At 30.6% G+C, this 15,519-nt stretch overlaps 1 protein-coding gene across 1 annotated transcript in view; it reads left to right on the forward strand.

Annotated features, from left to right (window-relative positions):
• LOC100168840 (corticotropin-releasing factor-binding protein) overlaps positions 1-14,353 on the forward strand; it is a 47,896-nt gene extending 33,543 nt beyond the window's left edge. Inside the window, exons 2-7 of the mRNA XM_001952835.5 lie at positions 1,093-1,168; positions 2,150-2,310; positions 7,145-7,355; positions 12,925-13,106; positions 13,382-13,484; positions 14,050-14,353. Coding sequence (XP_001952870.2) covers positions 1,093-1,168; positions 2,150-2,310; positions 7,145-7,355; positions 12,925-13,106; positions 13,382-13,484; positions 14,050-14,186 — 870 coding nt within the window. The 3' untranslated portion in view covers positions 14,187-14,353. The remainder of the gene's footprint in view (positions 1-1,092; positions 1,169-2,149; positions 2,311-7,144; positions 7,356-12,924; positions 13,107-13,381; positions 13,485-14,049) is intronic.
• The last annotated feature ends 1,166 nt before the right edge of the window (positions 14,354-15,519 follow it).

The following is a 15,519-nucleotide window of genomic DNA, read 5'->3' on the forward strand; positions in this document are numbered from 1 at the left end:
CCCCCCCCCCGAAATGTTAAAAATTATTTTAATGGTCTATGATAGTAGCTCAAAAAGTCTTAAATTGTATTTAAAATATTTAAAAATGTACAATATTATGTATTAACACTTTTCAGCTATCTATTTGTGCTAGTACGTATTTAATGTGTAAAAGTGTAAAATTTGATCAGCACCTCCCGAAAAAAAATCCTGGCTACGCCACTGCCTACTTCATGTGAACGAACGAAGATGCCTGACACTAGTATTGCATTTCGGGGTGGGGCGATTATCGAATGATTTAGGGGCTCGGCAGGGTGGCTAAATTTTAAATATGAGTGACTTTTCGTTGACAGTATATTAACCTGCAAGCACGCCTACGTGGCGTAATGTACGCAGGCTTATTATTATGACGATTTATGTATGATGCGTAATTACATTATTCTATAAAATTGGTTTTTCCGGGGTAGCTGATGTCGAACAAATTCTGATTCGGATCAAACGAATTCAAACAAATATAACGTACTAAATATTGGCAAAAGAAAAATTCTTCAGCCCCCCACGAAGAAATTGAATTTTCCGAGTTTCCTGATGTCAAAAAAATTCTGATGCGGGTCAAACAAATTACGTACTAAATATTGGCAAAAGAAAATTCACGAAAATTAATATGTGGGGGGCTGGTGAAACGTACGTGAAATTAGAAGTACCGAAACCATCAATATAATTTAATACGCAATACTGCAATAGACCATATTTAATTAATATTATAATAATGACGTACTGGATATTTAAAACAAACTGTCCAATTACACGAAATAACACGAGAATGACGCGATCTATAAGCTTATTGCACCTAAATATCGAGGTGACGATTTCTCAATAACCATATTACAACGGACTTCATAAAACGTCCACTATTCAAGTTCCGGTAGAGGTACCTACCTATAAAGTATAATTTACACTATACGTTGTCGTTTTTGATTAGCATGGCACGATAATATTAGAAAACCGATGTAGAAGAAATTTGTGGATTGAGAGACGATACATATTATTAGTAATAAAAGTTATAGCGATTATAACAATATTGAATAGGTATCTGTTTTTTTGTCGTTTCAGTATCCCCGACAGACTTCGTCACTGCTGTACCCGGTTCAAAGCAAACGGATCCGAACACAAGAGAAAATCATTACAGGTGAAGCGTTTATGTTATTATAACGAGTACGTAACGTAATATGGTACAATATATTTACATATTATCTTACAACCGTGGTCGCTCGGGTGTATTCACGAGGAATCACGTGGGGTGATGGTAATGTTTATATTGTATAGACCAGCGGTCCCCAATTCGCGGCCCTTTAGTAACTTCAGTGCGGCCCGCACTAAATTTAAATTGTCCATTCTAAAATCCAAAATTCTATAAACAGTGAATAAAATGAACGTCGCTTATTATCTTATCATTTTTATTTATTTTATATTTCTATTTTAAACTCGTATTGAATTACCACTTGAACAGATAAGTAGGCACCTACGGGCTACGATTATGAGTCTATTTATTTCCACCGTAGTAGTCCACCGCGTAGTCTTGTATGAACAGTTTATCCGTTATCGCTTATTGTCCGTTTGTATTTTATCCCGTATTGTCGTTATAATATGTAATTCTGTGCATCTAGCATCGTGTGTTCTAGTTTCTGTGAGTAAGCTGTTAATTTTAATTATTTATCATGGCAAAACGTAAAATCGAAGATGAGCACAGAATATTTCAAGACAGTTGGGAGATTGGATTTTTCTGTATTTCTTGTAAGAAACACGATGCTTTATGTTTAATTTGTCGTAAAACCATAAATATTCCAAAACGTTACAATATTAATCGTCATACACAACTCACCATACTGAATTTTCTAAAAATTATCCACACCCATCTAAAATAAGAGAAGAAAAACTAATTGAATTAAAAAAAAGGAATTTTTTTCTGAAAAACAATCAATGTATGCGGCCCGTAAATAATTTTCAAAAATTACATTTGGCCCATTCTACAATCCTTGTGAGGACCGCTGGTATAGACGATGATGATGTTGATCGTCGTCATTTTACGACCGTACGTATGTTTACCGTCGTGGTCACGACCATTGTTTATATCGTGTTTGTGTTTCCGTATATATATATACATACATAGACTGTATGACCGTGTGGTCCGAAGAGGGCCACCTGTACTACAAATCGACGACCAACGATCCGACCGTGTGCGGCATTTACATAGTAGCGAAACCCGAGCAGACGGTCCACGTTTACTTCGATTACGTAGACGTACCCTGCAACACCGGCGGTTTAATAGCGGTAAGTGTCTGGGCGTTGTAAGTGCACGCCCCGATGAAGTGAATATTATCGCAATAATAATTATTAAATATAGGTATGCATAATATGCGTACATTATGTATTCATAAACGTCATAGCAGACGTCGCGAAAATAAATTTTATTCGTGATGGTATTATATACAAATAATCCAACATTACGATACAGTACGCATATTATTATGTCATTTTTTTCCCAAAAGTCGTTATCAATCATTTTTTATAATCCAACACTACCTAGTGTAAGTAACAATTAAATTTAATCAAAAGCTTAACGATGTTATTACTAAAAAACTAAGAAACTGAATTTGTAATGTCAAATTAAGTTAGCACTCGAGTTTAGGGTATCCGATTCATTAGAAAACATTGCGAACAAAAAGTAATATGAAAAATACAAAATATACCATAGGGATTCAATTAATCATATTTTATGAAATCTCGATAATATCGCAGACTTGAGAGCTCCTCCAATCACCAAGAAACTGGTGATGAAAATGGTGGAAAACCTCGGAAACCCTTTTAAAATAATTACTATAATAATACATCAACGTGTTAAATAAAACGTGAAATTCGAGATTAAAATAACACAAAAAAGATCACTCTGACGACACTCATATATTTTATCTAATATTATAGCATTGATTATGCATAGTATAATATGTATAATCGATGATTATAGTTTTATAATTACTGATATACAGGCCGATTTACAACGCATGCTCACCATCCTTGGACGGTAATAAGATATAATAATTTATAGTCTTGTATAACTACTTAATATAGGTACTCCAGGGCCGTCCTTAGGATTTGCGAGGCCCAGGGCGAAAACCAATTTTTAAACTAATTTTATCACTTTTTTCAAACGCGAGGCTTCCAAATATAAGCAAAAATCGCGAGGCCCAGGGCCTGGGCCCTTCTTGCCCCCTCCTAAGGACGGCCCAGAGGTACTCGGGCAATTTATATTATTCCAATCATCGTAGCCCTTGTAAAATATAAATTGACTATCGTGAACTATTATGCTTCGACTAAGAAACTTAGTAATCACAGTAAGACCTCGATAGTCCAACCCCGTTGGATAACCTCAGTAATCCGACATTTTTTTCCCTTCATCTTTCTGATATACTCACGAGATGTTCCATTTTTGAATTGGACTTTAAAACATACCCGATATTATGGTTTGGAAACAAAAGTGACAAAAAAGTTACAAACTAAAAAAACATTATACAATATTATCGTTACATTTATAAATTATAAATTAAAATATATATGAGTATAATATCATACATGCACACATTTTTGAATTGATTATGCGTTGTTTATTTTTTTGTCAAACCCTTTATAAACGATTTCAATCTAACAGCCCCTGGGCCCATATAATTCAGACTAGCGCAAGTAAGGTCTTACAGTACTTAACATGTAATACATTATTTTAAAGTAACTCAATCGAACCATGTTTAATTATATCATCAGATTTACAATAATTGCCCGTAAAAGCATGCGTTCTCATTTAAAAATATTGGGTCACTGAACACTCTTTGAAGGGTATAAAATATCTGAGTATTAGAAAATATGTTTTATTAAGTATACTTAAAAAATTCAGAAATCTGATTTGAATAAATGTATAATTAAAGGAAAAACGGGAAATTAGGTACCACTCTACTGTAGTGTATAGCTGTCGAGTGTACCATTTCATTGAGTAGATTACTTCATAAGTACTGTAGTTCACTGTTTTTTTGTTTTTCCCAATTATTAAGATAACTTAAAAGTAATGGTAATATAATACTTTTGACTCTCCCCCCTTCCAGCACCAACTAGATTAACTTTCCCACCAGGAAACTTGTTGGAGTTGAAAATTGAAGCAGTAAATTACGCAAAATAAGAGTTTAAAAAAACACACATCATTTTAAAATCAAAATATTCGTTGCTCCACTCAGAATATAAAATGAGGTTGAACTATATATTTTTGGATCACACTGTAGAGGTAGGTACATATTATGTATTCATGTATTGAAACATCGATAAATATAAAAGTGAATATTAATTGCTTATTTGCTTAAAAGTTACAGAATATTTTAAACAAGTAGAATACGGGTACATATTATTATTCATTTTTTTTTTCTAAAAAAGGGTCGTATAATTAGGATTAATCATTGAAATGACATTTTTCGATTGCCTACCCATGTACTTAAATAGTTTAATATAATATTGACATTTATTTAAATATTAATTCGTTTTTATAATAAATGCAAATAATGTAAATTATCAGAGACACAATATGCATGAGTATATAAATATAGAATATTACTTTTTTTTTTTAAAGTTATAATCACAACAAATTTACTTTTAAAAGTAGTTAAAACATGAATATTTATAATAAATTTATATTACCATAACTATTACATAATTTTTAATACTAATATAAATATGACTTCAGAAATTACTTATTTATGATCAAAAAGCATGTTCATTCCATCTCTCATAGGTAATAAGTTTATTATACATAAATACGTCTTAAATACCAGCCCTTAAATTCTACTCAACATATTATTATCGTCTAATGGCATATTAAATTCCCCAAAAAATAGTTACTAAATACTTTTAGGTGTCTACCTTGATAAAACAATCCCATATGGGATAATACGGATAATATCTCACATAAAGGTGTAAAACCACTATAAAATGCAACTAAAATATCAAACATTTGTTTCCGTTAGTACATCTAATCATTACAGCGTTGTGTTATTATCAATGCTTCTCGATTAGTTACCTATATACGTTATAGTAGCCTCACTTTACATATAGATCTGAAAAAAACCTGCGCCAGCGTCATATTAAGTACTTATTACAAAAAATTTTATAACAACACTTAATTTCAATCGTTCTAATACCATTTGTCCATCACTCTAACAGTTGATCCATGTTGTCGGCTTAAATGGCACAGAGATCGTGTTAATTAACATATTTCCATCATTCCTAAATAACCCATCAAGTTCATCTTAGTACCTACTATAGGTAACTGTTACGATTTGAAAAAAAAAAACAGTGGTCCCAATAGTATATTATACTATATATTATAATATTATATTGAAAATTAAATATATTTCTGATTACTATTTTTTTTTTTAAATCCTAACGGTTGCCAAGTGCCAAAATGAACTGGACGGGTTGTGTAAATAAATGGATTCTAAAAAAATTAAATATAGTATCGTCAATGGGGAGTGTTCACTTAATCCGTGCAGTCTTTGTAACTTTGTTATTTGTATTACTCATTGTATTAATTTTATACAGATTGCAGTAATTATTCATAATCTAATAAAATAAAATATAAATACATTGTACTGACTAAATGTTACTGAAATGGTTATAAATGAGGTTTAGCGAGAAGCAGCTTTTTGGATGTTATTGAAATAAATGTATTATTTATTTTTATTGAAATGTCAAAAACAAAACATCTCTTGCACATAACATAGGTACTCATCATTATTATAATTTATATTGTAATCATTATTGTATCAAAGAGCAGAGTGGACATTTCACATAGGTTAGGTACCTATATTGATTTAAATTTCGATTTTGAGTGGGAGTGAGAAAGCTATTACAGTAATTGCTTTATTTTCCGAAAAACCTTTTTGATCATTAAATGTACTATGAAAATGTCATGTATTCACTATTCACAACTTTTATTTATTTTTAATTGGACTTACAAACGTTATATAAACGCGTAAAATGTGTAAAATAGTAAATTTGCAATTTTTTTTTTTTTTTAAATTTACAAATCATTAAAACAACTTAGTACAGAATCACCATAAAAATATATAAGTATTACCTATAATATAATATATATACATACAAATACACTTTATACTCAATAGTCAATATATTGTGATAAGTAATATACCTAATAATAAAACAATAGAAATCGAACAATTATTTCAGAAATGCATTTTTTATTTAATTTATTTGTCTGATATAACTCTAAGGCTCTAGCCTACTTAATTGTTCAGACTCCTAATACTTAAATCAAGTATATTAGTATCAATATAATAAAATGTACTGATCGCTTTGAATCCAAGCTAGATCGTTGTTTTAAAAATACTAAATATTAATATGACGTTACATTATGTAAGTTAATTCTGAACAAATCCCACATAATTCATGTCCAATCTGAATATAATAATAATAATAAATTGTGTTAAATGGGTAAATAATTTGGAATCATTATGATCTATATTACACCGGGGCATTTATTGTAAATCAGTAAACCACGGACAGAAGTATAATCTCCACATTGGTATGCGTATGATTACTATTTAGAAGGTACCTATATTTCACTAATATTATTTGAATACCCCTTGATATAGGTACAGAGTTCAGTATTTTATGTATTGTTTTAGTAAAACAATATGACAATATGTTTGTTAAAAATCGTTTCAATATTTTTCGGTTTGATATAAGCTGGCAACCATATTGTGATATATCATAACATGAACTTGGCTGTATATCTGGGGCCATCATGGAGGGGTTCACGATCGCAAACTTAAATATTAGATTTAATTAATATAGTCATTTATATATCTACCGCAGACATCCCGCACATAAACGGTGGTAATGCGAATGGGCTCGTGCTTTGTTTCTTTTCTTTACCTATTTTAAATTTAGTGAACGTTTATACAACAATTTTACTATTACAATTTACACACATACATCATTACCTACCTGTCGTAAAATCGTACAACCCGTCATTTATTTTTGCGTGCCCATATTATGGTCTACGGTGCACACTGTATACTATATACTACACCTTCCTACTTGTGTGCAGTTTGTGGACGGATGGGAACTCAACGGACAGCTGTTTCCCAACGAACAAGATCATCCGAAAGAGATGAACGATCGTTTCTTCGAGATGTGTGGGACAAAAAAACACAAACAGATATTGAAATCGTCGCAGAACGCTGCTTTGATACAATACCGAGTTCCACGTAGAGGCAACGGATTCAGCTTTTATGTATCGTTCATCGACAACCCTACCCGTACGTATAATAATAATAATAATAGTTTAAAATTTTATGTGGGCTGATTTTTTTTTTCTTCTCTCGTGAACCTGCTGATAATACTGAAAATCGTATAAGTTTATTATAAAATATATCTGGTGGATTTTATTTTTTTTTTTTTTGCTTTCGAGGGTAAAATTAATAATTAAATTACGAAAAATATATAGATTGTAAAATGTATTTAGTGTGGGAGTTTTTTTTTTTTTTTAAACTTTTGTGCCCTTTTATAAGTAAAAACAGTTGACTTGCGAAGGTTTAGTGTTTGCAGGCCGCGATAATGCATGCGCACACGATCAGAAAAATCACCCTTTTTAATAATTATGTATTAAAGGTATTTAAAATTTGTGAAATTTTTAATTCAATTGTTTACGTGACATTTAATGAGCAATGGCCGTTATCATAATTAAATAATAAGAAACATCGTAAATTGATGATAAGACGAAATGATTTTGTTTTCATCTCGAGAAATATACATATTTCATCGCTTATAATAAAAGATAAATTATTATTATTATACTAACTTAATAAAATTCATCTGCAAGTAAAATGCATCAAGTGTACATATAAGCTATTATGTAAAATATTAATAAATTATACATTATAATTAATAATATAAGTTTAAACTTTAAGTTAGTAAGCTTCGCATTGCATACGCAATATTATAATATGATCTAGTGCAATAGAAAAAATTATCACAAGTTATTATTTTAAATACAATATTATCTAAAATAAATATGAAGTGATTTTAAAATTGATATAATATTATAATTGTATATATTATATTTTATAGGCATTTTAAGATTCAATATTGTACAGACTACAGAGTATTTAATAATCATAACGTAACGACGTCGTGATTTTTGTATAAATTAAAAAAAATCATTTCCAACGCTTATAATCCCCATTTGTAATAAATATTAGTAAAAATGTTATTGAAAAAATAAAAAGAATGAATACTTAATTGACCCTGGTTAAAAAAAGTACCTTATTATGAGTTATGATAAAATTACTGAATAGTACAATCTAACTGTAATTATAAGTTCATATAAGTTTATAAGCTTATAGTATATTAAACATTTTCAATTAGCTAAATTATTGATCAATAGAAATATAAAAATAAAATGTGCTGTCACTAGTTACAAATTACAATACAAAAATTCAAAAAGTATTTGTCCTAGGACAAATTATAAAGATAGTACCTAATATTATAATTATTATAATATTTTTTTCAGAATAATTTTTGTTCGTCATAAATTCAAATGATGTAAAAAAAAATATTTCCAAAACACGTTAATAATTTTTGAAATAATGAGTGTTTGATGTTAAATTAATTATACAAACATAATATATGTACTATACATTGTTGTCCCAAAATAAAAAGTGTATTTTGGTGAAAACCAGAAACTTATTTAGGGGGTTGAGATAGGATGATCACCCCAAGCCGCATTTTTATAGGGGTGTCAGTTTTGTATAGATTGCGTTTATAAACTTAAATATTAATATAGTACAATATAATAATAATAATATTATTCAACCTTAAATATTATCTGAGCTTATTTTCAACTATTCGAAAAATAGTTTCAATTCATTTCCATTACACTGGACTCATTCATTTATTGACATTTAACTATTTCAAAACGTCTTTATACAATTACGTATGAACTATATTTTATTTGTTTAATTGTTTTGTTCAATTCATTATTAAAAGTTATATCGTACGTCTACCTATATATGTGGCCATGTTTAAAATTATTTTATAAGTACGCCTCGGGTCGCAATATTGTGTTACTTGGATTCGTAAGACCGGTCCCTATAAATATACTCACTATATACATACGTAAATAGGTCTCTGACGATGTGGGCAATAATACAAAAATTAATATAATATTGTGATATACGATTTCAGCGACCCAGAAACACAACCCCGGCAATACGGTGACGGTGTATTATACAAACTCCGTTTGTAGTTCAAATCGTTATCGTCCACAGCTGACTGTACACACGATATTATTTATATATATATATGTGTGTACACGTATCTAACCCTTTCGAATTACCTAGTATGTTGTGTGCATGTATACCTACGTATTACGGCGTTATCAAATTATATTCAATTTGTAAAATTTGGTTAAGCCCGCGCTTCCCGTCGAATTACGGTCGGCATAATAATTTAATGGCAAATACACGGACGTGCGTCGTTTGCCCGCGATTACGATACGATTATAATTCCCACGCCAGCTGAATACGAATAAGTATAAGTATCGGTGCTTCTACTCTGCTACAGCAGTGTGGTCGGGGATAACCGCAGTCGAATTTCTCAGCAATTATTGCTGTACGACACACGGCGAGTATTTTATTTTTTAATCCAACACACTGCAACGGCGCATCAAATAAATAAAATTCCCATCGTCTGCTGCGACGGAAAATTAAAATTCCGATCGAGATATATAAAAAAAAAAGAACACTAAAATTGCCCATCTATCGGAGTGGGTACAAATTTTGTTACTATATAATAGTGATAAAACGATACCTATAAAATTATGTGCGACACTACACGCGGATGTGAGGAGCTACTGCAATTTGTGTTGATTTTTAATTGAATCTGCAATATATATTCAAAATTTATTTGATTAATAATATTACTAATATAATTTTCCATCTTTTATCTTATAAAATTGAATATTATTATAGAGCTATCCCGTTTTCGATTATGAAACCACTATGGTATTGATGTTTTTTATTTTTTTTTTATTGATCTAGAATTTATACCTTCGCCTGCATAATAGACCGTTGGTTGTGTACAATTTTTTTACTTTTCCTAGTTTTTTTATTGTTTGAATTCTTTATAATAATAATAATAGTTAGAGATGTTTACTGGGTGTTTTGCATTCCCGAGCTCTTGTCTGCAGGTTTCGCATATAGGTTGACCTTTCATTGACATCAAAAAACCATGTGTTACTGAATTGTGTTTAAACTTTATACTTACCGTATTGTTATGCAACAAATGGTTTTAACAGTAACAGTTTGCATATAATATACAAATACAAGTATAAAATATTTGTATTTAAAAACATATAATCAAACTTGAATAATTATTCCTTTTTTGATGAGTTGCACGAAGTAAAATCGAATACGCAAATAAGATGTTAACTTGACTACTTAGCAATTACATAAATTTTAGGAATTCAAATAAAAATTCTTTTACTATTTAATCCTTTATTACTTTTTAAATTTATTTTCAGAACGGTTCAGTACATTTCTGTATATGACTTAAAATATTTTACCAAACGCGTGTCTGTAGAAGTAAAACTTAAAAACTCAAGTACCAATAAATGTATGCATAGTCGATTGGACGTATACGTACGTTATAATAATATTATAGTATGCCTATTGGTGAACAATTATTCGTCCAAGCGAATATTTATATTATTATACCTACTGTATAATTTATTAGCCTAGTGAGAGTATTTCTCGCCTGATATTTTATTACATTAAAACAATAATATTATGGTGGTACTTACTACCTGTTGTACCTATAGATTATTCAAGTATCTGAGAGGCATTTAAATATATGTGTTTTGATTCTCCAATAGTCAGTTGGTATAATAGGTTCAAAAACCGCATGCCCGTATAAAATAAATGTATTCTCTACAATCTACAATCTACATATTATGTACATATTCTGCAATATGTATAATGAAATCATATTATTTCGTTTAATAATATATTATTAAAATAATATCTTGATACGTAATACCAAAGACACATAAACATATTATACAATATTTATTACAAAGTGATAAATTAAATATTAATTAACGAACGAGTGAACATCTTAAATTAAAATATTATAATTTCGTTAAGTACCTACATATCTAAATAAGTAAATATAACTAATATGGAGTTATTAAATGAACGATGAAAATTAAAGCAGATGATCAGTCGACTGAAAAAAACGATATGGGATTTATTTAAAAATAGATTAAAAATGACGCAAATGACGTGAATGGCGAAAAGTCAAATAAAAATAAAAAAAATAAAAGAATCGCATCATTTTAAATAATTTCGCTTCTTCGTATCACCGAACAAATAGCAACTTACCTACTCAGCTAAAATACATTTCTTGGAATCTTATAAAAAAATATATAAAATGTAAGTTCTAAAACTCATCCGTTTCCTGGTTATTAGTTAAATTGTCAACAATTCATGTAATGTGCGAATAATGATAGCTACACGTAGAATAATATTATATTGTGCTATTAATATTCCAACTGTGTTCTTGGAAATCGCACGCAGGTAAAACGCGTCAGTTCGAAATTTAAAATTAATTATTTTCTTGCTTCGACATCCAGCTATGCCGAGAATATAGTGCTCGAATGAAGTGTGGAAGAAACACTCGATTATTATAATTTTCTTCACGGTAAACACGGTGATCTCTGGAGGAACTATATGCTCTACCACGGGCTAAGATTATACAAACTCGGTTTATGTCGTGTACACGTATTTATGGATATGTACCTACACTATACGTGTGTTATAATACATATAGTATTAATAGTTATCAAAAGCATTCGTGGTTTTTGGATAAGACGTGTTGCGTGGATCAACTATAAGTTTAGTGTTTGTAAAGGATGTCTACGCACTCAGTGAAAACTAATACAATTTCCTGTTTGGTCATAGTCAATTATAGAAGACTTTGTCTCGTCGATTGCAAAAAAAAAAAAAACAGAACTCCCCTACCTATTCAACAACAATCGATCACCTCAACGCACAAACACACTCGCGCACTCTTATTATATACCTACAGATGTTAGCCTGTTGAAATTAATAAATAAACAAATATATATTAGGTGTTAATGTAGGAAACGTGCAGTAGAATATAACTGTATATTTTATTAATTAACCGACCTTTTCGGTTAATGTGTTTGTAAAAGCACGTAATAAAATTTTATTAAATTACAATAAATTCAATTTTATTTTTAACTATATTATACATTAAGTTGCACGTGTCTAGTAGTAACACGTTATAGTTACGATCTTGACAATATTGGTACAATCAATGCACGTTATAGTGGTCGGTTTTATAATCAGGTTTCTTTTAACAGCACCGGATGCGGTTTAAAGTTTAAATTGTTTCCAAAATAACTTTCCTAAATTAATTAATATTTAAATTTGGTGACTCCGAGAAAGTCCTGTTAAAATCATTGTACGTGCCGGGTTGACAGAATAATATGCGACGCCATCGTACAATAAATATAATAGTATAAATTATTATCGTAAAGAGTTACGACGTAGGAAGTATAATAATTTATATGAATGCCAAAACGCTCAATTGCGGGTTTAATTGTCACTTTTTAAACAATTTTCTTTGGCACTCTAAAAATGAGTTATGACTTAAAATCGCGTCTTTACAAAAAAAAAAAATCGTCGCCGTTTACAGGTTCTATTAACACGCAGGGGTTTCATTAAATTCAATACTGGTTTTTACTTTTTTACGACCAAAACGACTATTATTAAAACTGCGGTTATCGGGTTTTCGTCGTTGTAGCTTGCAACATACTTTTGGCCGACATCGCTGAAGTGTACACGCTGAGGAATTACGGAAAACCGGTGAATTGCAGTCTGACGATGTTGTATCCGGCTCAGGTGAAAATCTTGGCGTTGGGCGTCGGCCTTGGACACGAGCAGAAGAGGACGTTAACGGAACGCGAGACCGGCACGATTCATAAGGTATATAATATATATATATATATGTATATAATTATAATATAATTCTCGTCATGTCAAATTATAATATATGACTCGACGTTCGTACGAGTGTACCTACTGTTATAACTTCTCGACGTTTTTAGTGCACGAGGGGGCGAACTCGTCAACGATATAAACGCGTGTATAATAATATTATACGCAATAATATAATATGATTATAATAATAACGTGCCATATAATAATTATAGTATGATAACGCGTATTACTGTGACTCGTGACGATATTAAAATTAACAGTGTGACAAACGAGGGCTGCCGGATTTCGTTCAAGTCGGCGGTGGAGATGGTTTGGCCCAGTTGTCTATGGTTGATTCGATTTGCGGCACGAACTCGGAACCAGGTTAGTAAGACGACACAAATTCACTATCATTATACCTATTTAATATTATTAAATAGCGATAAATATATTATTTTACTGTGCAACTAATTAAGAACAGTTAGCACTGGAATTGATTATTATAGGTATACTATAATCGTGTATGGCGAGAAAAAACAAAACGTCCGCATATTATATTGTTTTCAACTGAACCACGCCTACGATAATATTTCATCGATACCGGGATCGTAGGAGCAATTAAGATCTAAAATTCCAAAAGAGGGGTGCACAGTTTCGATTAAAAAAAACTAACGGGAATTATAGACCAAGATAAACTGAATTTTTTATAGTAAAATATGTCTAGCGAGTCTTTAAAACCGTAATGAACTAACGAAAAAACTGCATAATATACTGAACGGGCGGAGAGGAAAGGACGTACCGTACAACGATTTCGTAATCTACGCGTACGCGTACCGAAATTGCCTATCCGAGGAGCCGTGTCAGAAATTTAGGATTCATAATATGACAATTTGTTATTATTGCAATTAATGTATTGTAAGTATTGTGTATCGTTTATTTTTTTCCACAGAAAATGCCGTGGAGACGATTATGTGTGGCGTGACCACTGTAAGACTTGTATCGAGTGGACAATTTCACAACGCCGTCACAGTGGCCGTGACTACACCCGACGTCGAAGCTACGCCGTCATTAGTGTGCGAGCCGTAGGAACAGACGTGTAACAAATTAAAAAATAAGCAAACTAACTCAGAAATCCCTCTCCTCCGATAAAATACATATTATTGTAACGATCGATTATTTGTTTTCGCCTTTATAATAATATTATCATGTCTTCAATGTCCGATAGAAAATATTATGATACCCATAGGTAATATAGGTTATAATTAGAGTTCAAAATTCGAAAATTATATAAATCATTTTTTTCTTTGTTCGTTTTGTATATTCGTACTTAATATAAACATATACACATAACATATTTACATCAATATATATACATACAGCGGCGTGGTACTAAATATCTGATATCTACTCCTATATATTTACGTGTCCTAATATTTTATCACCTAGCCTAAATAGTGCGTATTATGTACGGTCATATATTGGCCTACCTTCACGACCGATCACCTTTATTTTAGGTGTCATCTAAATTCATATTCTTTTTGCCACGCCACAGCTGAAAACATACTTACAGAAACTGATAATAATAAATTGTAATACTGTACTCACGCGAATATAAGCTCTTGATAATAGTTAATAATTATTGATTGATTGTTGATAGCATAATATAAGTTTAATAATTTCATATTATGTATAATACAATATTATGTAATATTATTATTGATATCGACGTATTCATGTTTGCTGTGTACTTAAAATAAATATATCGTAATATATGTACACAATGATGCGGGAACCGAGAATTATATGTAATCACTAATCATATTATATACAGTTATCTATTTTAGGATAGTCAAACTGCACTCACTACCAGACCAAAATGTTCAAATTGCACTCGAGTTCAGAAAATAATAATATTTTTATTGTACGTGACTCGTTCATTCTATAATAGAACATAATATACATATTAGTTTTAGTAAACAGTAACAGTTGCAAGAGTGTCGATTGATGGCACAAAATAAACGTAAAATGTGTGTGTGAGAGTGAGAGAGAGAGAGAGAGAGAGAGAGAGCCCAATATTCTGGTTGTTTTAAAACATATCTTATTTTTATATAGCATTTCTGAAAACCACTCATTTATTGTATTAGATTGTAACTTAAAGTTTTGAATTCAATAAAAATAATAACTTTTAGATCTTATAAACAAAAATTATTCTTTCATCGACTGATCATTAGTAAATATAAGTTTTATATAATGATCATAGCGAGTGTAATTTGAACATAACCTTTTTGAACCCGAATACAATTTGAACGTTACCTTTTTATTTTTTTTTTGAACCCGGGTGCAATTTACCTATTACGTTTAACTGTCACGAGTGCAATTTGACCTTATCCGCATCGAGCTGACCAGTTTTAAAATATCC

This window comes from Acyrthosiphon pisum, chromosome A1 (genome assembly GCF_005508785.2).
Source record: "Acyrthosiphon pisum isolate AL4f chromosome A1, pea_aphid_22Mar2018_4r6ur, whole genome shotgun sequence".
NCBI classification, from domain to species: domain Eukaryota; kingdom Metazoa; phylum Arthropoda; class Insecta; order Hemiptera; family Aphididae; genus Acyrthosiphon; species Acyrthosiphon pisum.